This window comes from Notolabrus celidotus, chromosome 6 (assembly GCF_009762535.1).
Source record: "Notolabrus celidotus isolate fNotCel1 chromosome 6, fNotCel1.pri, whole genome shotgun sequence".
Taxonomy (NCBI): Eukaryota; Metazoa; Chordata; class Actinopteri; order Labriformes; family Labridae; genus Notolabrus; species Notolabrus celidotus.
The window spans coordinates 26,862,399-26,889,617 of record NC_048277.1 but is presented as its reverse complement, the minus strand read 5'-3'; the positions used below and the strand labels follow the sequence as shown (position 1 = coordinate 26,889,617).

The following is a 27,219-nucleotide window of genomic DNA, read 5'->3' as shown; positions in this document are numbered from 1 at the left end:
AGAGTCAGGAAGGTGGAGGAGAGCTCTTCAGGCCCCTGAGGTGTGTAACAACGTGCAGAGAATGACAGAGGTAAGCGGGGCTCTCCTGGGACAAGAGGATTAGTGTGGAACCATTACCTTAGCCCCGTGAATCACTGCTAATGGCCTTAGTGAGAGGGTGCTGTAGTACAGACGTAGGACACATTTAGATTGAGACCTGGAGTTCTGTAACAACGCATACTGCAGCATATTTCTCCTGTTAGCGCAGTGCAGAACAAGCAGTGACATCTTAGTGTTACAGGCTCACTATGTGTGCAACTATTTGTGCAGATAAACTAAACACCCCCATCCCGAGGCGAAATGAGCAAACACCAGCAGATCCTTAAAAATTTATTGAAGTTAATGTAAGGTGAAATCATAAGTGATATAAGAAAAAATAAATAACCCTTGCATAGATCACAGACCATGCCTTTGTCATCCTCGGACAAACTGAACACATTGGAGCATAATCCTTGGTGAACACAATATGACAATGACGGTTGGATTGGGTAACACAATCAGAATTTGGTTTGCTTGTGGATGAAAAACAGAGCAGAAGAGTTCAACAGTCCTTTTGCACTTTGCTCCAAAATTCTCCCTACTAGCGATTAAACGTGCATCCTTGACAGAAAAGTCAAACTTCTAGACATTGCACTCCTAACACAAACGAGATTTTCTCATCTTTGGCGAGGAAGCACACAGCTTCCCCGACCTTTTATTCCTGTTTGGTGCCTCCTCATCAGGCAGAAAGCAGTCCAACATCAAGACCTCTAGCAGACAAGAGTGCCTCAAGATCAATGTGTTACAGAGGAGGGTGTGTGGCGTAGGCCCTGCTTGGACATGACTGGCATGTTTCCCACCGCACAGTATCACTACAGTCTAGACTGAGATAAGAACAGACAAAATGTCACTTGAGAGAGCGTTTCAGTCCGAGAATAGAGATAAAGTTTGAGAAACTAGCCCTTAATGTCCTCGCAAGCACGACCTCCATCCCCCAACATCGCCTTGGTGATGAGGTCAGCGCTAAGGTGCTTTTAAGAAATCCAGCAGAGGACACGTTTCACGACTACTTCTGAACAGGGCCGTACAGGAAGCCTTGGTGCAGATGAAAGCAAGGGTTTCTTTTTTTAAAATGATGCAACTGTTTTATAGTTGATCCACAGTTTGAAAGGCAAAACTCATGCAATCGTCCATCGACCATGCAGTTTTTTGCGATTAGTAGGTTTTTGTAGAGATACATTATAGCAGTAAGGTTCAGCAGTGGTGAAAATGTGGACGTGGTGATTGAATGAATCCTGTTTTTTGTTTCTCCAAACCAAAACAATGTGTTTGTTTTTTAAAATAGTACACTTCTTGTTCATATCATTTAGTGTATAGCAATTGATCATAATACAGTAGTTTCATTATCATGGCTTGCCAGAGGGATATATTGTCTTTGACATTCCAGTATATGGCATGTTCTTCCTAAATGTGCCACCAAAAAAATAAAAGTAAAGTAAAGACACACAATAAACTAGTTTTTCATAAGTAATTGCAGTATATAGTGGTTACTTTCTCTACCTTATTGTTGCTAAATTGCATTTTGTTGTCATGACATTTCATGTTTTTTCTTATAGTTTAATTCGGTTAATATTGTCATTTTTTAAGATCTTCTCACTCGTGTTTGTTTGCAGAAGCCTAACACCTAACAGTAAGCTAAACAAATGAATATGTAAAACATTTTAGGCACCTTCTCTGACTTGGTCTCACACAGCTGATCAGTCCAGTGAACTGAAGATAGATCCTCTCTAAGTGCATTATGGGCTGTTCCTTTGGGACTGCCTTATAGGTTCAACTGAACCCTTCGCAGCCTTTGTTCCTGACTGCAAAACAACTCCAGTCCGACCTGTGTGTGTTTAATGGGGACTGACGCTATTACAAAGCCTATATTTGGATTTTTCTCGGGTTTCTCTCCACACATTGTCAGCCTCTACATTTGACCGTACAAAATCACAGCACAGAGGAACGTAAACAGCCCTGTTGTGAGTTATCCGTGATCGCATTTTCTCTGACATTCAAAATAGATTTGTTTTCCTATTTTATTTATTTTTTATTACAAAAAAGCATCTAAGAAACAGGTTATCTGTTATTCTATTGCTGTTAAGAATGCATGTCTCTTTTGGGTAATTGAATGCATAGCACCATCCATACATGCCCTCCACAGCAAGACTAGCAACAGTACTGCTTGTGTGAGGGAAATCATTTATATTTTCTTCACCTCACCCTCTGCTGTTTCCTGCAGGACATGTCACACACATCGACTTTCAAGCATCAGTTGTATGAGAAACTTGTGACAAAAGCTAACTTTTCCTGATAGCTGCATTAAGAGACTATAATTTTCTTGTTTCAGCCTACATGTGGTAATATAATGTATGGTATTGGGTATCATCGATGTCCTTCTACATGAGAAAACCTTTACAAATTGAAAATCCCTGACACAATTATGCATCGTTTTTGCACTCTTGACAAGTTACCGACATCTAGCAAGGCTCTAAAATTGTCACCTCGCCTGAGTCAGACACTCTTCAGCAGTACAGTACAAAGATCAAATAATAACAGAGGCCTAAACTAACCAAGCAGCCACCAATAAACAAAACAGTAAAAACAATTCAAGGATGGGAAAAGACTTGTTCAAAACAATTAAAGGCAGCTTACATTAGCTGACGCCTCAAATCATGTGTGACTGTAACAAAACAGCAGTTGTCTGGTGCTGGCACCACAAAGAAAAGCCATTGCACCAAAAGAAAAGATTATGACATTCAAGTAGCACTGCAGTGGAGCTTTTTTTTTAAACAAGACCTTGTGAGGCGAGTGCTAAATTAAAAAGAGGATACAGCACAGTACAAAGTCTTACTATTGTTGTGACGAGTGTTAATGCATGTACAGTAGCTGGAAATTTTCAAGTAGCCATAACAATTTGTCCAAATCTATCTGCAGTGAGCCTCTCTAGAACTATGCTGAGAACAATGCACGACTGTGAGGAAAAAAAAACATCACAAGCAAAAAGGGTTTAAGCAACAGAACAAAATGATTGTGCAAAAAGTCGGGCAACACTTAGCTGTGCGTCATAATGCCCACGGATCGCAGGATGACATGACTTAAATCTATTACATCTCTATTGTCTTTTACACATGTATGAGTGTGTGTGTGTGTATGTGTGTGTGTGCTGAAACACATTCAAGTGTGTTTCTGTGACACAACAGTAACAGAAGATACCATTGTTTCAAAGAAACGAAAACAGTCAGTCCCATCCTATTAGGAGAGTCAAACAATCTCTACAATGAATGCTCTGATTGTGCGTAGCTTTAAGTGAAAAAAGGAGTGGGATTGTGGTACACTATATGCCCTAAGTGCTTGTGTAAAGGCTATGCTTTGGGACTCTCACATTCAATGTTGCATGACTGCAGTTTACACTTAAGGTTCCATTTTGCATTATGGTATAGGAAGCCCTGCATTGAAGCTTGCAGCTCTGCAGCAAGTTTGCAATGACCTCACTGAGGTAGAGACCCTGAAAGGATGCGTGGTGCACAAACAAAAATAGACATAAGTAAATTATATGTAAAACCTACAGATATTCCCTTTTAAATTGGATTGGTAAACATGCAGATACAATACATTGCTGCTTAAGGGCATAATTAAGTGCGTGACGGCATGAAAACTGGGTTGTGCATAACAGCCATGGATCATCTTTTTTTGACCACAATCACCTGCTGTTTCAACCTTGCTCATCGGCATCATTAACATCTTAACCAACAGTGTATCAACGCGTGAACAGAGGGTAAACCAGCTCTTCTTAACCTCACCAATCCCGTTGTACGCAGAGGCACTTTCACTGGTCCTGTTGGTGAAAGGGATAAAGGCACTAGCAACTAATGTCAGGATAGTTCTCCAAAGAGAAATTTTGTATTGATCCCTATTTTTAGTGGATCCTAAACCAATACATACTAAATTTGATTGTGGAAATGGAAGCATGACTAATGATATGTTAACTTTTCCTTTTTCAAAGAAGGTCCATGCACTGCTTCTATTGACTTAGTACTGTAATTGGTGCTTATTATGATTATATGCATTTTTGATAATATTTATTCAGTTTCTTCAACTACTTTTAATTAGAAACTCTGCATCCTTAAGTTGGGTTTGGATATATTTCATCGCAATTCAGAAACATCCAGGATTTGATTTCCTTAGTTTCCCTGACAATAGGGCACTGCAGAGTGCCTGAATTGCAACAAGCTGTATACTCATGTCATGCATTAAATATACCAGGATACAAAAGTACCTTAGTCAATAGACCATAATGCAGGTTACTTTTTTCATGCTATGATCTCATTTATGTACTGTTCCCTTAAGATTTAACATTCAATTTCTATACTTCTAAATGATTAGCATTTCAAAGTGAAAACTCATCCAGTGCACTCAGAATGAAAACTGATGAGAAAGGGGGGATGGAGGCAGGTATCTAAAAGAACATCCTTTCCATTGTGTGAGATATGTCTCATGCATGCCGATATCAAAATGGAAAGTCTCTAATCATGCTTGTGTGAAGCTCACTGTATCATTGTGCTGTGTTGCGTCTAAAGGGCATGGCATTGAATCACTTGGTGATATCACAATTATAGCATCTGCTGGAAAACAGCAGCATTGCGGATGTCTGTGAAGCGTGTAGATCGCCATCTGTTTACATCCAAACAAGAGAGATCAGTCCTCCTCCTATAAGGTGCTTTGCTGAATAGTAGATCCTTCGTAGGGAGCCGGGAGAGAGGATGGGGGAGGGGGGGGAGCAGGGGTCACCTAACTTCTTGGCGCTTACCACTTGGCTGCAGATGCTTGCATGTCTCTGCAGACTTTTCTGGTGCATTGTGCAACTTGCTGAAATGTTATCTGTACTCCATGCATAAGATTTTAATTATCACGCCGTCTTCTGATAAGACAGCGCGTACTCTGATTCCTCCAGGGAGTCGTGTATACGCGTAATAATTAATGTTCACTTTTTAACTATATATTTGTAGGATCAGAGAATTAATTATTCTATCTACCTGTCACATACTCTAAGATCTTAATTTTTTCTGTTTCCTTTCTATATAGCTGAGCATAGTTATAGGCCTAATGCCTTTGAGTGCTTTGGAGAGGTAAATGAAACATTCCTAACTGATGGTCTACTCCACATATGACAGTCCCAATGAGATCCCAAAGTTCCTAACTAGTGTCTAAACATCTGTAAGCAGCTTGCTTTTATTTACACAGTTCTGGTTGGCTATAGTGCAATTTCCAGTTCTGAGGTTTGCCTCCCTAAAGTTGTCAATGCTATTGTTTATATCTCCATCGATCTCCATGTACTCTGACTTGCTGACGGTGGATGAACTACGGCGGCTGGAGTTGGTTTCAGATGGTATGTTGGGATTGCTGACGTTGAGCAGCTGGGCCTGCTCCTCTCCTTCTGTCTCCCTGTGGTAGAAGTAGTTGAAGTTGGACACAATAACAGGTACTGGGAGGGCAATTGTCAACACTCCAGCAATTGCGCACAAAGATCCTACAATCTTGCCTCCAATAGTGACTGGTACCATGTCCCCATAGCCCACAGTTGTCATAGACACGACAGCCCACCAAAATGCATCTGGGATGCTGCCAAAGTAGGATTCTTGCTCCTCTGCCTCAGCAAAGTAGACAGCACTAGAGAACAAGATGACTCCAATGAACAGAAAGAAGATCAGCAATCCCAGCTCTCGCATGCTGGCCTTGAGGGTCTGCCCCAGAATCTGCAGTCCTTTGGAGTGTCGTGACAGCTTGAAGATCCTGAACACCCTGACCAGACGGATCACCCTGAGAATGGCCAGAGATGTTGCCTGCTCCCCCACCCCTTCCTTTTCTGGGTCTTCTGCCAGCTCGGTGCCGAGTGTAATGAAGTACGGGATGATAGCCACTATGTCGATCGTGTTCATCATGTTCTTGAAGAAGGCCGGTTTGCTTGGGCACGCAAGAAAGCGAACAATCAGCTCAAAGGAAAACCAGATTATACAGAGTGTCTCAATGACAAAGAAGGGGTCAGTGAGGATATTTGGCTTGTAAAAAACAGTAGTGTTCCCGACTGTCACCATGCGACCATTTGGGTCCTCTTTCAGCTGTGGTAAAGTCTCTAAACAAAATATGACTATTGAAATCAGGATCACCATCACAGACACTATGGCAATCCCTCTCGCAGTGCCTGAGCTCTCAGGATGCTCAAAGAGCAGCCAGATCTGTCGCTGGAACTCCTTCTCAGGCAGCGGACGCTCTTCCTCCCTGATGAAGCCCTCATCCTCACGAAACTTCTCCATTGCGTCCACTCCCAGCTCATAAAATTTGATTTCTTCTGAGAACATATCCAAAGGAACATTCACTGGTCTTCTCAGCCGGCCTCCAGACTGGTAGTAGTAGAGGATGGCATCAAAGCTGGGTCGGTTTCTGTCAAAGAAGTACTCGTTTCTCAGAGGGTCAAAGTACCGCATACGTTTTTTTGGGTTGCCCAGAAGTGTTTCTGGAAACTGTGAGAGAGTTTTCAATTGTGTCTCAAACCGGAGACCTGCTATATTGATGACCACCCTTTCGCAACATTCATGGTCATTGTGATCTGGCGGATAGGTGTCCTGAGGCTGGCCGGGGACCGCAGAGGTCTCGTCCATGTTATCTCCTGCTACCACGGTCATGTTTGGAGGACGAGGAGGTGGTGGAGGAAGAGGAAGAGGAAAAGGAGCTTTGTTGGGATATTGGTTAATCTGACTAAGCAGGCATTCAGGTAAAGGGAACTTTTCCTCTCCTCAGCTTCCCACACCCCTTAAATAGTTGGAGATGTCCCCAGATTCAAGGGGGGCTGGCTGGCTGGCTGCTTTGCCTCAGTGCGGCTCCACTGCGGTTCTCGCTGACTTGACCATTGCTGCTCTACGGTGCATCTGCTGCTGTTGTTACTGCTGCCTCTGTCACCCAGAGAGGGAGGTAGAGGGAGAGAGAGAAATAGAGAGATAGAGAGGAGGAAATAATGGGATCAAACGGCCAAGAAATCTGATGGCTCAGCATTTTTTGCAGCTTATTTATTTATTTGCTTCCCTCAGCCTGCAATTAGTGCAGTTATCCAGTAGAGAAGGTAAAAACAAATACCTCTAGGAGGAATGTCTACAACATGTCTTTAACATGGGCTGTCACAATCATTATGTAATGCTCAATAGTAAGTTTATGATGATTTTCATGTACTTCATATGATCTACTACATACTACATCAAATGCCTAATGTTGTTTTCTTCATCTCTGCAACATTCATGGTACTTGTGTACCAGTGTTTGTTTAGTTGAGCATAAAAATGCGTGGTTCTATGTCTTAAGTGTGCATTGCAATGATCCATCCTACGACACACTAGCCAGCCTGAGTTATGATGTGACGCATAGCATTTGATACTGATACCAAATCACGTTTCTGCATCTACACTGCTTATGTGCCTACTGCGGGGCAAAAAAAAGATGCTTAAGTCATCTGCTAAATAGAGAAGCAATGCAGTAATAGTCAATGGCTGTTGTCCATGAACAAAACAATCACACCGACATGTATTGCATAAGTCAGCATTTTTGAGGCTTACCGTGAGTTGCTCTTGTAGGTCTTGAATGCGTCTTGTCCTCGAGTAAAATCATCCAACGGCAGGGCACCAGTGGGTGTCATGTGGCAACTTCACATTGCACCTAGCAGAAAAACATGCCTAGAGCCCGTCTGTGGTCATCGCCATCCTTACAGAGGTGTTGTCAGATGGATCTAAACATCTTCAGGCACGATGAGATCAAACATGATGAAAATCATGAGTGTGATGAGAAGAGCCTGAGATGGAGAAGCTTCAGCTCCGGGAGTTGCTCACGCAGCGGCACGGTGGTGTGAGCAGCATACAGTACACTGCAGGAGAAAATCTTGCGCTGCAATTCAGGAGGGGGAGATACAGTAAGGGGCAATAAGCGAGCTCTTGGCATTTCCAGACATCACTGCATCAGCAGGAATCTGCTGCTTTCTGCGAGGAGATAGGATGACGAGCAGAATGTGTTTCAAGCCGGCTCGAAAAAAGAAAAAAAGGAACAAAGGGAATAAATGATACTTCAGAAGACAGCCAAATGCAGCAGCGAGGTCCAAATGTTTTCCCTACAATGTCAAGCAAGTTTTGCTGTGTATTTTACATGCAAGTGCAGGGATGGTGAGGGAAAAAGAGAGAAGGGGAGGGGAGAAGGAGGAGGAGGAGTTGGAGGGTTTCGACGCAATGCAGACCGGCTCTACTAAAGCACGCCGCCAGAAGTTCTCCATACACCACAAAAACAAGAGCGCTCGTGTGCCAGCACTGGCGCAATCACACTGCAAAGAAGGACAGAGAGTAGGCCTAACAAAACCTCTTAACTCACACTTTGTCAGATCGGAGATCATCTGTAATTTGGAAATCGATCCCATCATCTGTTTATGAGAGACTATATCACAATTTCATTCTGTCAATCCAGGATTTAAAGATTTGGCGGACGTTATAGTTGCAAGTGTCAAGGGCAGATATTCCCTACACATGAGCCTTTGTAAGACTAGATTTGATACACAATTGTCATTTTTGATAGTGTGCAATCAGAAGTGTGAAATCACCCCCCTGGCTGTGGAAGATCACATCAAGAGGATTTGCCCATTCAGGATGTCCCCTTCACACACCCAATATTTGCTTCCTTATTCTGACTTAAAATCTTCTTAAACTCTAATTGCTTTAAATGACTTCAAGAGCAAAGAATGCTTGAGAAATGCAGAGATTTTTGGCATAGAAACGCTCTGCAGAGGACGGGGGATCAGATTCAGCACCAAGGACAGCGGGGATGATTAATTTACTTCAGAAAAGGACAAAAAGAAAAAAATACAGAACTAATCAGCCCACTGCCACAAAGTCAGAGATACAAAAGAGCAGATATTGAGCAGTATAGTCAAATATATGCTGACTGTGAGGGTCTGCATTGTATGTGGGTGGGTGGGTGTCTCAGGGCCTAAAACAAAGACAGGGTCAGGGCAAAAGTGACTCCAAACAACCGTCTTTTGTCTTTCCAAAATCACACATTCAACACAAAATCAGGTCAACAGAACTCTGTCTCATTTGTTAAAACGAGCCTCCAGCAAAATAACCCCCCTCCATTTATCACTATGGCATTTTATTAAGTTAATTGGTTTTGTGGCAGGACAACCCAATGTCTGCTTCTGCACCTTTTTTCCATCATTCAGCACCAAAACTGATAAAGTTAACTGATCTAATTAATGAGTTTTACTTTTTAACTAATGACTGTTTGCTTTCTGTGACTCTGATCTGTTTACTAAGAGAAAAATATAGCGAGTTGTATATTGTCTGATTCATCATTTATTTATAAAAAAGATAAGTTAAGTTCACATACATGTTTAAATTATAAAAATAAATATTTTATTACAATTAAAATTCACAATGAATCCATGTCATGCAGTCATTGCATCGTATTGTTCAGGGCTATGTCACAGCGAGCTGCAAGTTAACATCACATGAAGTTGCCATTCCCACTTTGCATCATAAGCTACAAAAGAAAAGAGTCAGATTTACAATAACGCATTATACACAAGGCTTTTATACAAAGAAAGCGTGGTCATTTAAAAAGCCTGCAAGTAAGAATGTTGCTTTTTCTACTGATGCACACGATGTCCATTAAGGCAGAGTTCCCATCGTTAAGTCTCTGTAGGCTACAACACTGGCAGTGCACAATTATATCCGTGAGAAAAGGATCCAGTATGTTGAAGAAGCAGAGAATTCCACACTTGTATTTCGTCGCTATTCTCATGGAGAAATGAGCTTCACCTAATCGTCTGCCTCCTGCAAGTAAGCAGGAAACACAACTCACTGAATTAAGAGAGAAGGTAGCGAGGCTTTTTCTGAGCGTACAGTAAACAATAATAAACATCCGGATGAGTCAAAGAGCAGGAGCTTGAATCAGGTGGGACCAGCTTCAGCAGTGCAAAGCTGAAGTGGTACCATTGCACACAGCAGAGCCTAATCAGGAGTGTTGTTCTCTGCAGGGTCATTTATCATCCACAGAGTGGCGCTCAGAGCCTACTTGTTCTTACTGTTGTGGTCAGAGGGCATGTTACAGCATCCAGAGAAAGTTAAGGCAGAGATATTTTCTCTCATTTCAAGTTATGAATATGTCACTTAAAGAGATTGTGCTTTTAGGGGAAGGATCTCCCTGTAATCAAAAACTACCCCGAGTTTGAAAAACTCATTTATAATCATACAGCACTGATCTCGTTATTCTACAAAGTGGAACCCTACAGGGAAAGTCTATTCAGCGACTAACAGGCCACTTTTATCAAATATAGTGCTAATGATGGAGGTGACACACTGCTTGCAGAGTACCTTAAAGTAATGCTTAACCGTGCCTCGTGCTAAACAAGCGCTAGGATACTCGGATGACAGCGACCAGTCTCCACAAGTACACATAGAGACGCACTGAAGGGCTCTACCAGCCCCCAGTCTGGTAAACTCTTGTGTGTCAGAGAGGTGAATGTCTTGGTTTATGTGTCAGTGTCGGTCTTGGCTGGACCTGTTGCGTCATGTGCGCTATGACGCACGGTTTATTTCTTCTCTTTGGCTTTGCTTAAAGTTTTGGTACTTTGAGAATTGACTACAAGCTGTCTTTGCTTGTCATTTTCAGACTAGGATTCATTTAAAAAAACAATTTGATGACTAAGATTTTTATTTTATGGCTTTACAAACTTCTATACTGTTTATGTCCCATGAATCTCACATCTTTCAAACATGCTGACTCCCTTGTATTACGCACTCAGGCACAGCTCCTCATCCGTTCATTTTTGTTTCTCAATAAAGCCCCCACAAGAAAAGGTAAGAGGTTGCAGCAGTGCGAGGAATGATTTTCTCTTGTTAGTTAAATTGGTGCGAGCCTTTTTGTTTAAGTGAGATGCCTCATGTTTGGATACCAATGCCAATAAGACAGCTGTAACATCCGACCTGAGGGGGCCTGACTTTATGTCCACTGGAAGAAAACAGACCAAGAGTAAAGATGGTCTCCAACAGCTGATTCTACACATCAGTCAGTTTCCCTGTGTATGTCTCACGTGGTTTTAAGTTTGGATATGTCAAAGTTTCCAAGTCGTCGCTTCCCTTGTAGGACTCAGTTTTGGAGAGCGACTGTCTACTTTTGTTTGAGTCACTCTCATCAAAGGTGAGCTGGAGCTGCTGCTGCACCTGCTCCGGCGGCTGTCCACAGGTCACGTGCACATACTGATCATTTTCCTCATCCTCGTTCTCCCTGTGGTAAAAATAATTAAAATTTGACACAATAACAGGGACAGGTAGAGCTATGGTTAGCACTCCGGCGATTGCGCACAAAGATCCAACGAACTTCCCTCCAATGGTGGAGGGATACATGTCCCCATATCCAACAGTGGTCATTGTCACTACAGCCCACCAAAAAGCATCAGGAATACTCGTAAATACAGTCTCGGGGTCTTCTGCTTCCGCGAAATAAACGGAGCTTGAGAATAAAACAACTCCAATAATCAGGAAGAATATGAGGAGCCCAAGCTCCCTCAGGCTCGCATGGAGAGTTTGGCCGAGAATCTGGAGACCCTTGGAGTGTCTGGAAAGCTTGAAAATCCTGAAAACTCGGACCAGACGGATCACCCTCAGGATGGCCAAAGAAGCTGCCTGTTGACTGCTGCCTTCATGCTCTGCCAGATCAAGGCCCAGGGTGATGAAATATGGAGCTATAGCGACCACATCGATCAGGTTCATGAGGTTTTTAAAGAAAGCTGCTTTACTGGGACATGATAGGAATCTCATGGTGAATTCAAAAGAGAACCACACAATGCAAAGTGTCTCCACCATGAAAAACGGATCTGTGAACGGGTTGGGCGCGTTGCCGTTCGCGCTCCCATTGGCGGGATTTTCTGGCTCAGCAGGGACTTCTCTAAACTCAGGTAGAGTCTCCAAACAGAATATTATAATGGATATTAGAATAACCATAACTGACACAATAGCAATTATTCGTGCAGGTCCTGAACTCTCCGGATACTCGAATAGGAGCCAAAACTGGCGCTGAAACTCGTTATTGGGCATTGGCCGTTCCTCCTCCCTCGAAAGGCCCTCATCTTCTCGGTAAAGCTCTATGGCTTCCTCATCAAATTCGTAAAATCGGATCTCCTCCAAGAAAATATCCACAGGAACACTTACAGGCCTCCGTAGCCGCCCTCCTGATTGATAATAATAGAGGACGGCGTCAAAGCTGGGCCTGTTCCTGTCAAAGAAATATTCATTTCTCAGCGGGTCAAAGAAACGAATCCTTTTACGCGGATCTCCCAAAAGGGTGGTCGGGAACCGGGCGAGTGTTTTTAATTGCGTCTCAAAACGCAGCCCTGAGATGTTGATGACCACCCTCTCACTGCACTCCTGGTCCGCAGGCTCCAGCTCAGCAGCATCTTGCAGCAAAGGGGTAACGACCACAGTCTCGTCGTGGTTCTCCAGAGACACCACAGTCATCTTTTTTTACCCCTCCGAGGGAAAATCCGTCGCTCACCTCCTCGGTGCCTTCCTCTTGCCCTTTAGTCCGTGCGTCCCCCCTTCTCTCTTTCTCATGCAGCCGCCTGAGACGCAGGAAAAGTCCCAACTTTTTATTAGATATCCAGAACCCGAGTGCTGTTGTTGATTTACGCCGCCCTTTTTGTCAGATTAGAGCCTCTGCACTGTCAAACTTTCAATGGTGTAGACAGATCTCTACATGCATGAGCTCTACCGATGGCAATGGCTATCATATTCACACCATTTTAAACTCCAAAGCCCTCCCCAAGTTGGAAGACCAGATGACACTTGCTGCTGTTGCTGCTGCTGCTGCTGCTGCTGTCCCTCTTACACTCACTCACTTCCCAGCAGCAGTGCACTGATTTCAGAGTAAACACGCAGCCATACAAATGTAATCCTTTGAAATTCTGTCAATCTTTTTTAGGTATCCAATATCAGAGTCCTTAGGCTTGTTTTGTTGAGAGCATGGTTCCCCAAGATTTCTAGATCCAGAGTCAGCACAGAAATGGAGTCTCTCAGCTAGCAGGTCCCTCATTCATGAAATCATGGAGCTATTCTTGTCACATGGGGAACCTCCAAGACCCGGCTTCGTGTCTGCTTTGGGTTACAGCCATCAGTTTAAGGAACTGAGAGTGGACAGACAAAGGTGAAAAATAGACCCTGGCAGACAGTTCTTTATTTCTTATTTCATTTTATTTATTGATTGATTTTTTTGCAGCTATTTAATTAGTCTTGAAATAAATAAGATGAAATGGCTTGAATGCTTTGAAGCACAGAGCCTAGTATAACTGGGGGGCCATCCTGGAACCAGCCAGTGGAAACTGCTGGCTTGACTGACACTTGAGTAGCCAGAGTGTCTTCAGGGAGCAACAGCCAAAATAACATTCACCGTTCAGAGCACTTACAGAGCTCAATTGTACAAGTTGGAACACGGGGACCCCCAGAAGACAAGCGACCCACCCTTTGGGGTCACTGGGGTGTAAAAAAAAACTGCTGTAATTACTTCAAGGTCTAATTAGTTAGACCTTATCGGACTATGCAAGCTCTCTATGGTCAGGATAAAACAGGACTTTTTTTCAATCTAACTCTACTTCAAGGTCAACTTTCTTTAAATATTCTATAAATTATCTGGTTTGAGAAGTAAAAGTTTAAAAGTTTTGTATTGGGGTAAGTTAAATGTGCCCTGCAGCATTGCTATCTATTTAAAGCTCTGTTTTTTTCCCACCTTTATTGCCTGCATAGAACTTAATCACTTATGTCAGTCACTGTAGACACAGGAGTTCAACAATAATAGCACAGGGGTGCTAATCAGTGTTACTAAAACCAACCTGGAGCGTTTGGATTATTACGTAGATGTGGTCAATCTTTGTGGGGTAAAACATGCCATTCTACACTTTTATCTCAGAGAGCTTTTTCTTTTAATGCAGTCAGGTTAACAAGCAAGGGTTTCCGGGGGGGGGGGGATTTTTTTCTCCTTCCCATTACTGGACAAAGGATTGGATTTCAGAGTCAGGTGTCAGTGTCAGGACACCATGCCGCCTGCTGCTAATGTGTTAGCATATAGCGTTCACCAAATGACTGTCTGGGTCAAGCCAAGGTGTCAGGCCTTGACCATATCCAAGGCAACAAACAATAACAAACAAGCTGAGGAATGAACACGTGACTCTTATTTATGGGTCAGACAGAAAAAATACTTCAAGAATTTGAAGCTGAACTCATCTGTTCACATGCACTTTGACCTCTCTGCAGCTTTATTTATAATGCAATCGTTTAATTGTTGTGTTTTTTTCTAATGTTGATGCAGCCAAACTCTTACTTCAGTGCATTATTTTAAAATCTCTTCATTATTTAATAAAAACATTAAAGTGTGGACTCTGCCATCATGTGTGTTGGTCTTCAGTATGGATCAGTGTAGAATTTTGATATGTCGATAGAAATGCATACGTGTGCATACCTCACAGTGACTGCATGTAACAAGATGTAGATGTGTTGTAAAGCCTGCAGGGTGCATGAATGCTGACAGCGAGGAACCTCCCACCGTTATTAATGGCTCGAGCTGCTCGACCTATAAATGCAGGAGACCCCCATGGTAACATGATACTGTGGATGCACTCAAACCAAGAAAATAGCTGCTTTTACTTATTCAGATCCATAACTGTCTATGAATAGTAAATAAAATCAGTGATCTCAAAATCATCTGGATTTATCAAATGTGACTAGATACAATTTTTAAGAAGGAATCATTGTGATAGCACATTTGCTGACATAATTTATTATTATGGTGAAACTTAATGAAAAATATTATAAAACAATGTCACATTGCTATGAGACACTGACTTTAAAAGCATCAATGCTTGTTCCTGATTTCCTTATTTTCACTTGTGCAGCTTGTCAAAGTACTGACAGAACAAGTTTCCTTTCTAACTCGTAACAGACGTGAGGTAATCACAGTAGCAACTTGTGTCAGTGACTCCTCTTGGCTTTCCTCCTCCCAGACCCCAGGCCAAGTATTTACAAAGTGTGTGTGCATGTGTGAATTTCACGAAGTGTGTATCTGATGCTGCTATTAGTAAGATCGGTGAATGAACACATGTGCATATCATGTTTGTGTGTGAGAGTGTGTTATAAATTGAAAGAGGAGTTTTTAGAAGGTCAGCCACGCTAGTCAACAGCTCCTTCAGATCACATCGTTCTAGTTCCAACTACTCTTCTGGAAATGAAATAGGAGGGCATTTGACCCAGTCTGACGTATGCTCTGTAAGGATGGCGTTGACAGCGTCTCACACACTGGAATGAGTCTATAAAGGTAGAGCTAAATCTGGGGAAGCCTCTGTTGTGTGCTTCTTTACCCACAAATCTTCAGGCTGTATCCTCTATCTTGTAATTAACCTTTCACAAAAAGTTAAACTTGAAACTGAGATGGGGGTAAATTAAATGAGAAGGAACTGATTCTTTTTTATTGTCAAATACGTACTATTACTGCAAAACTAGATTTTAGGTACCATGGAATAAATTACAAATCTGTCTGCAACCATAAATCTGTCTATTTTTTTTATCATGCTTACTACCTATTTATTCTTGGTGTAACAAAGGTACACATTGTGCATCTTGTTTGTTAAGATGCTTCATGAATTGAACTTCGACAAACTTTTAAAGCTCCTGTGACAAGTTTTTAATCCGGTGACGAAACTGTCTGACATAAATACTGATGCCTCTTCACGACCTCAAAAAGCAAGCAAGACCATCAAAAATAATAGTTACCCCTTCGCATTAGTTATATTTGTCTCATCACTATTTTCGCTCTCTCTCTCTTATTCTCCTCTATCCCTCTTTCCAAGGACATTAAAAGGACATTTTTTCTTGCCGCTGTAACTAGCTAAATACTGCGAGGTGCAATGCTGATGGTGGATTAAGATGAGATAAGACTGAGTCTTATCCTGTCTTGGTGTTGGGTCTCTGTTAATAATTTATCATAGAGTATGGTCTAGACCTAGTATGTTTGTCAAGTGACTTAAGGTAAAGTTTGTTGTGATTTGGCGCTATACAAATAAAGATTGATTGATATTTAATATTTTAAAGCACTGATGGGGGGGAAGGTGTCAGACCAACTGATTAACTGCATACTGCTGATGGAGCCTTTTCACATGATCCAGAGTAGAGACTCTGAATAAGGATACCCTGATACTTTAAAGAGAGCAGGGTGATATTTTTCCAAGAAACACCAATTACTTGACTGCTTTCTCCACAGGGGGCGCCAGAATCAACACAGAGTGAAAGTTCCTCACTGGAGCTCTCATGTGATAACATGCTTAAGGTTTGTCTAGAATTCAAACGGTTATATTAGACCAAAACAAACTTTATTGACTGGTTATTTATATGCATTGAGTCCTCAGTTTTACTCTGCCTCAGGATTGATGAGGAGCAGTGGTGGACAGTAACAAAATATATTTACTTGAGTACTGTACTTAAGAGTATCTGTACTTTACTGAAGTATGATTTTTTGGGAGAACTTATTACTTTTACTCCACTACATTTGAAAGGCAAATATCATACTTTTGACTCCTCTACATTTCTATCAATGCTGTAGTTATTCACTACTTTAGCTTTGAAGTCAGCTGATTATTTTTCTTTTCTGATATCAGATCCCAAAGACCGTAACTGTTCGTGTTCTTGTGTTTGGTTTGTGTAAATTGTGTAGCTGTACCTCGGTTGAGTGAAGATCAAATGCAGATCAAACCTTATTCAGATCAGTCCGTTCATTTAGTCGTGGGGATGATGGCTATGGCCGAGAAAGAGGAAGATTCTCTATCGTACTGCTGTAAATCTACGATCTGTTTACCACACAAACTTCATCAGCCTTCAAAAAATCACCATCTAACCTGAGAAAGCATGTCGAGGTCTGTAGCTAACACACTTGTTTTATTCCAGATGAACATTTTAAACTTGTCTGTGCTTGGAGTAACATAGTCACTGTTGATATTTCCTACGTTTTAGATTTTAAATAATGAGTTCTAGATAAACATAATGTAGCAGAATGTACACCCATGTATTCTTGACTGCACTCATGCTTTGTGAAAATATGTTTTGAGATATTTTAAAAAGTACTTTGAATACTTCAGTATTATTAAAGGAAGTACTCCAGTACTTTAACTCAAGTCATGATTTGATGGAAGAACTTTCACTTGTATTGGAGTAATGTTTGACCAAGTGGATCTATACTTTGACTTAAGTAAGGAAGACATGTACTTTATCCACCACTGATGAGGAGAAGGCTGATGAATTTAAAAAAATGTCTGTTTTCACCATAGACTGTATAAAATATGGACGTAGTATCCGTGATGTCACCCATCTGTTCCTGAGCGCTGTTTTGAAGCCAATTGACGGCGGCAGCCATATTGGAAATGCGGTACTTCACCAGGCATAGTGTGACGTAAAGAGGCGGAGTCTGAGCCTCCTAGCCAACAGCTATGTGTTTCCGTCCGGGAGTCAAGTCAGTCATGTCCTTATTTGGGCAAAAACTGGTAATCTTAATATCTTCTGAACCGTTGTGTTAGAAAAAAATCAACCCCCCCTGTACAGTGTGTGCCTGGCAAGTCAGCTACATAGAGCCAAGCCGTTTTTTGAACCAGGCTGTAAACATGTTTATTAATGCTGCAAAGATCGTCTTTTTTTTAATTGGTGTCTATGTGGTTTCTGGTGTTTCTGCAGCCAGTCTCAAGTGGATTCTCAATGAATTGCAATTTATAACACTTTCGCATGGGCTTCATAGTTTTTGACCGGAGGTTGCTGCTTGGTTTTTACATTTTATTGTTGATTGTGTCTATTAACATGCAGTATGAAGCAGAAATGATGTTCCAGCACATTTGTGTGGAGGCAGGCCCATGCAGGGAAAACCAAACTTCTCCAAAAGTTTTCAGTCCTAAACGCAACATTGTGATATACTGTATATGGATATTATGAAGTAAAATTACATAAACCTTTTGGCAGTTTTATTTTAAAATCAATATTACTTATCCCTAGTTTAAACTGGGCTGAATTTGGTTGATATAGAACATACATTTTTCATATTGGTCACATATAGTTCATCAGACTTTTTTTTATTGTATTACAATGAAGCAAACTGTTTTGTTAAAGTGATAAAAATGTTGCCATATTTTTTTTTTAAATGCAAAAACACACACTTTTTTTTCAAAACTGTTAACTTTTCATTTTTTAAAGCGGGACAAGGTTGATCAAAAGGTTTCACTACATTCATTTTATTTCAAGATATCCACTGATTGCTATCAACAGTTTGAAACACAGATTTGACTCTCCATGCAGCAGTTTCTTGCTACTTATCAGCTAATATTTTCACAGATACATCTGCAATGAGATAAGTAGTCAAGTACAGTAACACCTGGCACCTATGTGTCCTTTGCCCTCCAAACTACTGACACATATTCATTCGGTTCGCGTTGGTCTTAAAGATTTGTGTTCTGCTGTCACTGGAGGCTGATGTGACAACGGTCGATAATGCAAAATAACAAACATTAAATCCTACATCTTTAGCTGTATAGGGAACTTTGTATAGTTATAGTATACATCACAGACCTCAACTCATCAGCTGGTGTATATGGCTAAGATGTGAGGAACATGTGCAGCTGCATCCAATTAATAGTGTGAAAGTTTTCGCCTAATAGACCCTAAGCTGTGTTTATGCCGTTCCCATTACCCGCTGTGTGAGTGAGCGGAGCACACAGCCCGTTCACTCGGAGTTGTCTGAACCCAGGGCTTCCACTCTCGAAAGCAGACACCCCAGTGAAGCTCCTTGCCAGTTCCTGGGTTTTGATAGCCACCATTTTTAGCCTGCTGTCATCTGAAGTTGATGTTCATGTTTTTGCTGATAGGTAATGAGGCATGCAGCAAGAGATGAAACAAGATACCTCAGATCCGAAGGGATGGGTCCTTTGGAATTACATCTGAATGTCCAGTCTCATGCCTTCCTCGGATTATTATTTCACTCCTTGATCAAGCCTTTCCCTTTTTTAGTTGACAGTAGCGTCCAACATCCATCCCTGGGGCTTCTGCAGGGGGATCAGTTCACAGGAGAACCACACATGGGTTATTAATCATAGGTGACTCTAAAGGTCTCAATCTTTTCCTGGTAACTTTATTTGATTCTACTCTTAGATCTAATATCTTGGCATTTGGTTGTACAACTACCACAAGGCTGTTAGAGTTCCTGTTGACTTCCATCGCCCTACACTCTTAATGTGTTGATCCTTCACCAGGATACTTTAAGACAGTTATCTACAATGCACAGGGATAAAAGGTATGAATAGTGTCTTTATGAGAGCTAAAAGACTGACTCTCCTCAAAGGGAGCTATGCTGTTTGTAATATGTTCAGAATGTGGTTTGGATTTCAAGATCATGTGAATACGTTTCCTCTTTGCACGGTACAGTATTAACCTGCATTTGTAAATGCAGCAATGAAATTTGCCAACAGACAATGTTTTTTTAAGTGATTCTGTGCCCATGCAGTGATTTCCACTGCAGTCATGTTGTTGTTTTTAATACAGTGCTGCCTGAGGGCCCAAAGATCATGGCTGTTAGTATTGGCCTTGTCCCTTTTGTAAAGAGAGTCCTCCAGATTGTCCATATGTTTTTATTATATTTTGTACTGTAGATGATGAAACCACCAATATTTTACTCAAAGTGGTGGACCTCTTAGGGACTCAGCCTCGCTTGCTTGCCCTTTTGATACCAAGTCATGTTACTAACCTGTTACAAATTGCCCTAATTCAAATTGAAATGAGTGTACGTTTTTCATAAAACGATAAAATGTGTTAGTCTCAACATTTGATGTCGTCTATGCACTATTTTCCATTAAATATAGGGTGTGTATGGTTTGCAAATGATCAAATTCTATTTTTATTTAAATGTTTAACAGCGTCCAAACTTACTTGAAATTTAGGTTGTATAATTGAGCTGCAATATGGCAAAGTGTAAAATCCAAATCACAGAAGCAGGTTTTCTTTTGTGACTGAGGCAAAATGTGTGACAAATCAGTATTTCAATAACACACTACATGTTTTCACCATGCGGCAACCTCCGGTCTCAAACTATGAAGCCCATGCAGAAGTGTTATAAACTGCAGTTCATTGAGAATCCGCTTGAGGCTGGCTGCAGAAACACCGGAAACCACATAGACACCAATTCAAAAAAGACGATCCTTGCAGCATTAATGAAAACATGTTTACAGCCTGGTTCAAAAAACGGCTTGGCTCTACGGAGCTAATCTCCCTATCTGCACACACTGTACGGGGGGTGAATTTTTTTCTAAGGTGACGGTTCAGAAGATATTAAGATTATGAGTTTTTGCCCAAATAAGGACATGACTGACGTGACTCCCAACACATAGCTGTTGGCTAAGAGGCTCACACTACATCACACTCTGTCTGTTTGAGTTCCACATTTCCAATATGGCTGCTGCCGTCGATTGGCTTCAAAACAGCGTTCAGGAACAGATGGGTGACGTCACAGATACTACATCCATATTTTATACAGTCTATGGTTTTCACATTCCCATGTTTTGTAGCTATTAATTAAATGATACTAACCTGACATGAAACTATTTCCCACTTCACTCATGGTGACTGTAACAATGCGTTGAGTTTGCTGGATGAAAACCTGCAATACAAAAAGCAACCTGCTTATATTCGAGACTTCAACACATACACAGGGTAACTGGGGTTGAATACTTTGGGCTCCTTATGATATTTCTATCTCATATAGCAACTCATCCTCTACAAATACATGAAACAAACGCCCCAGTACTACTTTATATACTTACTGGTTTCTTTTCTTGGCAATCAGCTTTAAAATATACTGCCAAAGCATCAAAAATGTACTATATAAATTATTTCAAGAATAATTTTAAGTGAGTGCAGGTTTTCCTCTTCCTGATTATTTTCTTTATAGTTACATTTACACTGGCACTCACAAGGCTTCACTTGTTCAGAGGTTCTGAGGTTTATTTAGTGTTAACTTAAACATTTTCCTCTTTTACACCTCACCTGCCATCATGTCAGCGCATGTTAAAGTGAGCTCTGCGATGTAAACAGACTGCTGAACCATGATACTAGGTCAGGCTGAGGCCAGTGCTGGCTGTCTGGACTCCAGGGCATTGCCATGTGTCCAGGAGCATTTAGCTTCCTTGAAATTCTCTAACTTGTGCCTGCTGATTAATCTGTTTTTTAATTACTTTCTCTTGATTATTAAAGATAATTTCAAAACATAGGGGTTGACTTCTGCCCTTGTTTTTCTTTAGCCTATATGCACACAATGGTATTTTCTCATATCACCTATTGTTTTACAACTTGGTCACACACAACAGCCAGCACTTTTCAACCCATCAAGTCTCTCTTTAAGAAGACCATCAAAATTTTAGACAGGAAACCTCTCAACTTCCATTATTGCAATATAGTCAGGAAGTCTAATATTTTAAACATTGAAACTTTTCAAACCTACACTGACATCTGTCTGGTTTTTAAAGTTTTAAATGGGCTTGGCCATCCATCATTGCTCAAACTTATTAAAAAGAAACACAATATGATAAATACTAGAGCACAAACTAGAGGGGACTGTGATGTACCGAGACGAAAAACCAAATACAGCCAAATGGTAGTGTCTCTCAGAGGCACACAGTCCTGGAACAAACTACCAGCGCACATTCGGGAGTTTGAGAACTATGATACCTTTGAAAAAACAGTTAAATGTACTCATGATTAATCTGTTTTCTCACTTGATGCCCGTTCCCGGGGGCTTTGTCCTCACCTTCCATCCTGTTTTTATAATATCACAAACGTTTTGTATGCAAAATCTATTTGTGTAGTGTCCTGTTAACTGTTTTGTGACATCCTGTGATTTTAAAACTTGTTGTTTTATGTTTTATGCGAGTACCTGCCTTAGGACTACAGATGAAATTTAGCTATTGTGCTAACTCCGGCATATTTACATTGAGGCACACTGTTGAAATGTTGATTAATGTGCATTGTCCTAATCAAATAAACTCAAGTTGAATTAAATTAATACTAATGGAATTTTGTTCATTCAGACTGCTGTGTTCCTTATGTCACTTCAAACTTTAACCTGACTGTGTACTTCAGTGCAGTAGCTTCCTCATAAAGCCTCTAGTTAACTGCGTTTGCGACGATGACAACTTAGCTAAACTGATAATGAAGGGTGCTTTAGCCTGCATGGTTATAATATACTGTATCTTTACATTACTTTTCTACATATACATCCATTTTTAGACCCATACGTTCCCTATATTACAGTGAGAGCAGAAAGAAAATAAATACGTTTATATGAATATTTCAAAATACAGTCCTGATGTGTTTACTGTTGCATTTTCAACCTGTTTCTCTCTGTAGGGACCATCACCATTGTGTGTTTTAACCACTGCAAACGCAACAAGTTTTAGTAGGCCTCAGGATTCATATTAAGAATTTATTCTCATACTAGTGTCTGTGTAGTAGATGCTATATTTTCAGCTATCACCGGAGCTGTAATTGAATCCAGCTCAAAAAGCAACCCTCTGCCATGGAACCTTAGAGACTCCTATAAATAAACAGGCAACACTCCTTCAACACTTGCCTATATGGCACATGGAATGATTAGCTCATGGCAAGAGCCCTCTGATCTTACTGTGTGTAGCCGCAACTATTTTCTGTCTGCTATGTGCATTGCTTAACTTGTGGAGTGTGTCAAGAATGTGATCTCATAGGAATTCATAGAAAATGTTCTTGACCTGTACTGTACATTGACCTGATATACTGTTGATAAGAAATGCTGCCTTACTATGGTTATTCTTTAAGAAAACACATGCATGTTAATGGAATGTAAATAGAATAATATTCATTACTGTGTTGCATTAAGTATTTTATATTATACAGATGGTTGCAACCAAGCGGCAACCTCCAGTCTAAAAATATGAGTCCAATGCGGAAGTGTTAAAAACTGCAGTTCTTTGAGGATCCGCTTGAGGCTGGCTCCGGAAGTACCGGAAGTCATATGCACATGAATGGGAAAAAGACGATCTTTAAAGCAGAAATAAACATGTTTACAGCCTGGTACAAAAGACGAATGTAGTCTGGATAGCTCATTTCTTGATCGGCACACATTGTACAGGGAATGAATTTTTTCATAAAGCAGGAATTTCAAAGATATTGTGATTACAAGTCTTCCAATGAGAGGCACAGCTGACTTGATTGACAGGCGGGTGCACTGTAGCTGTTGGCTAGGAGGCTCAAAGCCCGCCTCTTTACGTCACAATCGCTCAACAGCAGCAATTTGGCTGCCGTCAACGATTGGCCTCAAAACAGCGCTTCAGAAACAGATGGGTGACGTCACGGATACTACGTCCATATTTTATACAGTCTATGGTTGCAATCAAGTAATCTGATTGGCAAAAGGGAATTTCATGAGTGCTGATATAAAGGGTGACATGACTGGGACTGTCTGTATCACTCAACCTCAAAACATTGTCAATTAACATTATAACAGACTGTCCAGATTCAAGCTGGTACCCCACAATCACACAGGCCAATGAAGTCAGAATTTAATGTGACTGACTGAAAACATAATCTATATGATGGAGATAAAAAAGCTTGCCTGTTGAAGCTGTAACTGTAGAGCTGCTGAGTAACAAGTAGCAGGAAATTTTTAAGTTGTTTGGAACAGTCCAGTTCAAATCAGGTTTTGGGAGTAATTCTGTTGGTGGAGGAAAATAATGATCCAAAATAAAAACTATGTATCTGTTTATTCTTATTCTTTATTGACCCCTTAATGCTGCTTATACTGTTATATTAAAGCAAAGTAAGTCATCAGGGAGTGATGCTGTACTGAATATCAGCTCTGCTGATATGTGACAGTGTGTTGTGACACTCTGCCTGCGGCCTCCTGCTTATGTACAAATCACAGCAGTTAGCTGATAGTAAAACATCACTCCCTCTTGTGTGATATTGCTTAATTATGCAACAGTTAAGTAATCTTACTGGACACGAGGCATCCCATGAGTTCTGATATAGAGAACAGCATCACAGGGACTATTCATTTTGTGTATCAGATCTCTGCCTCATACCTTTTTTCTTAATACAGACAATTAACATTACAGCAAGAAGTATGCGTTTTGTTTAACTAAGGTACAATATCCTCTTATGTCACTGGTTGCTGACAAGTTAAAACAAATGTGCGTAATAAAAAGTAGGGTTGTTCATGAGATAAATATTAATAAATCACTTTATCGCTACCATTCAATTCAAACTGTAACATGAGCGTTTTAAGCAGTCAGCATGTAATTCTCTTCTCACACTCTCTTCTAATGCCCCTCTCACAGCAGAAAGCCCACTCCCGCCCTCACTCATCCAGAAACTCTCCACCATCATGCATGTTTTTTTTGTATGAGGAGAGGAGGGACCAGCGTACTGGGAGGGTGATAAAAGAGAAGAGCCAAGGCAACTTATCAAGTTCTCAGAGAGGAGTGTGTGATCATAAACTGAAGAGATGTTGTGATGCAATAAATGTAGCTGGGGTTCCTGGTGTGGCCGGTCTGTGTTTTCTCTTTTAATTCAAATTTAAGTTTTTGCGCGTGCACGGAAGGCGAAAATAACAAAGAAAAAGCAGCTTTTTCAAAAGTAACTGCCTGGGTGTGGACTAGGTTTCATTGATCACATTGGTCTTCTCCTACTCTGTCCTCCTTAATGTATGATTGTCACACATTAAACAAGGAAATTCTATAACGATTCCCCCCCTATTTTTATAATATATATAATTTAAATCAATCGGTTTTAAAATGAACTGTTGTTAAAAACATGACGTGCTGAGGAAGTGCTCTGTCTAAGGTTTTGAAGTTTTTTCTCAATGATTGTTGTTGAAAGCACTTTTCTGTTTGCTCTGATTTGTCGCTTTTAACATGAAAATTAAAAAAAATCGAATAAAAGGGTCTACTTGAATCATAATACTGGTGTATCAGGATGTAGCCTAAAATCATCACAATATTAGCTATGGACCATATCGCCCAGCCATAATACAACGTTTTTTTGTTTTTTTTTAAGTGATTTTGGAGGCTTTTTGCCTTTTACGATAGGACAGCTGAAGAGAGGAAATGTGGGGAATAGAGAGGGGGAAGACATGCAGTACATGGTCGCGATCGGGAGTCCAACAGGCGACCTCTGCGATGAGGACTGTAGCCTCTGCTACTGTTCCACTTATAGGCCGGGAGCCAGGCCCAGCCCTCAGGATGTTTTTTGCTACCTATTTTCACTAGTATTTCCAGTTAGCCTAAACCTTGGGCCATCTCAAGATGATAATGAGCACTCTCAACTTGGGGCCGTTTGGTCGTGAGGGGCCAAAAAAAACTTTTTTTGAAAAATGCTCCTGGCATGATAATGTCAATCTAGAAAACATTTTTTTGAAAAATGCTCCTGGCATGATAATGTCAATCTAGAAAACATGGTTTTAAAATTGCTGTCGCTGGGTTCTGGGTAAAAACCAGGCGTAGTCAGAAGACTTAAGTTTCATAGTTTCATTGGCTGCCTGCCTCCCCAGTGCAACAGAAGAAAATATATACAAAAGTGAAAAAAAACCCAAAGATAATTTACAATTGTTCTCGTCAATACGTCAGTGTCGTCTGAGTACTAAAGTTACTCACTTGACTCAAAAGAAAACAGCGGTTGTTCATCAAAAAAAACACACAGCAACGTTACCTGCTCAGTAACTTGACTCAACTACCAAGAGAGCCAAAACTGGCCCTCTTTTAAAGTGTGTAGCCCCTCCCACTGGGCGTTGGAAATTACATAATTTCCCCCAAACAATTATATTCTACTATTAAGGTCATCCTAAGGCGATTAACCTTAAACACAATCAAAAGAACGATGCAAACATTTCCACAGGCATTTTCCTTACCTAATTCAAACACATCATTCAAAACAAACAAAAAGAGTAATTAAACACTGTCACTTTGCCACTTTTGGCCGCCATATCTCCATATACATTGTGCAGACCACATGCACTCGGTTTGCACATCCTAGACACGACCTGATTGAGCTCGAGCCGGTATGTATGGTTAAACAATGTTAGAGCTTCAAAGTGTGCACCCTGAGAAACTCTGAAAAGAGAGGGAAAGAAGGATGTTGGCGTGTGAACCGCAAGTGCTGTTAGGAACGGGAAAAGTTTGGTGCGTGCGTGTGTCGCTGTCGGTGTGTGCATGCTGCCTGCTGTCAGTGACGGTGCCACTAACGAAATGGTCACTTTTGAACATTATATGGTCAATGTTACTGCTTCGTTTGTATTTAAAAAAAACTGACCAACTCTGTAAGCTTCAATTAGAGCTCTAGATGACCTCTGTATCTTAAATATTACACTTCCTGTAGCCATAAATACTTTAACACACCCCAAATCATAGAGAACAGAATTTTTAGTTTCCAGCATCCCAGATGGAGGTCAGCCTGTTCCCTGATTCTAACACTACCTCCATATATTCTGCTTTTACTGCTATCTTAGGTGGGGAACATAACAATGTTACAGTAGGACTGCAAATGCTTTAAACTAGATTAAAATATATTTTTGAACATTTTAAATGGGAAAATCAGTGCACACAAGCAGTTTTCAGTAACATTATCATGCCAGGAGCATTTTTTTAAAAAGGGTTTTTTGGCCACTCACGACCAAACGGCCCCGAGTTGAAAGTACTCATTATCATCTTGAAATGGCCCAAGGTATAGGCTAACTGTACTAGTGGGAAAAAAAGGTAGCAAAAAACATCCCGAGGGCTGGGCCTGGCTCCCAGCTTATTAGCTTAAACTTCCGGCAGGTGTAGTGGAACTGATGAATACTGGACAATTTTCACTCACCTTTATTATTGGAAATTTTTTCGAACAACTTCTACAAGGATATCTTTATCTTTGGATTGAGAGCCATGTCCGGTTTTCTGATGGTGAAAAAGTGACTGATGGTGTTCAGATCTTAACGGTGAACTCTTCACCCTTCTCCAGTTGTGGAAGCTGGAGGACATGAAAGAGCAGACTGGCAGTGAAGTCGC

General features: G+C 40.9%; 2 protein-coding genes across 5 annotated transcripts; both read right to left on the bottom strand.

Moving 5' to 3' along the window:
• Positions 1–356: 356 nt before the first annotated feature.
• On the bottom strand, positions 357–27,219 carry LOC117814988 (potassium voltage-gated channel subfamily A member 1-like). 4 transcript variants are annotated; one of them, XR_004631676.1, is made up of 5 exons: positions 27,032–27,219; positions 20,738–20,807; positions 19,060–19,200; positions 14,592–14,702; positions 9,424–9,916 (listed from the first exon to the last, which is right to left on the bottom strand). XR_004631676.1 is itself a non-coding variant. In XM_034686597.1 (3 exons), exon 3 carries the CDS (start codon positions 6,738–6,740, stop codon positions 5,265–5,267), a length of 1,476 nt encoding a protein of 491 aa, XP_034542488.1. In that variant the 5' UTR covers positions 6,741–7,007; positions 7,661–7,985; positions 27,032–27,219; the 3' UTR covers positions 357–5,264. The 4 variants fall into 4 exon arrangements, 1 of the variants encoding a protein (XP_034542488.1); XM_034686597.1 differs by lacking the exons at positions 9,424–9,916; positions 14,592–14,702; positions 19,060–19,200; positions 20,738–20,807 and adding exons at positions 357–7,007; positions 7,661–7,985; XR_004631675.1 differs by lacking the exons at positions 9,424–9,916; positions 14,592–14,702 and having other exon boundaries at positions 18,350–19,200.
• On the bottom strand, positions 9,926–12,598 carry LOC117814989 (shaker-related potassium channel tsha2-like). The gene has a single exon (XM_034686598.1). It carries the CDS (start codon positions 12,596–12,598, stop codon positions 11,141–11,143), a length of 1,458 nt encoding a protein of 485 aa, XP_034542489.1. The 3' UTR covers positions 9,926–11,140.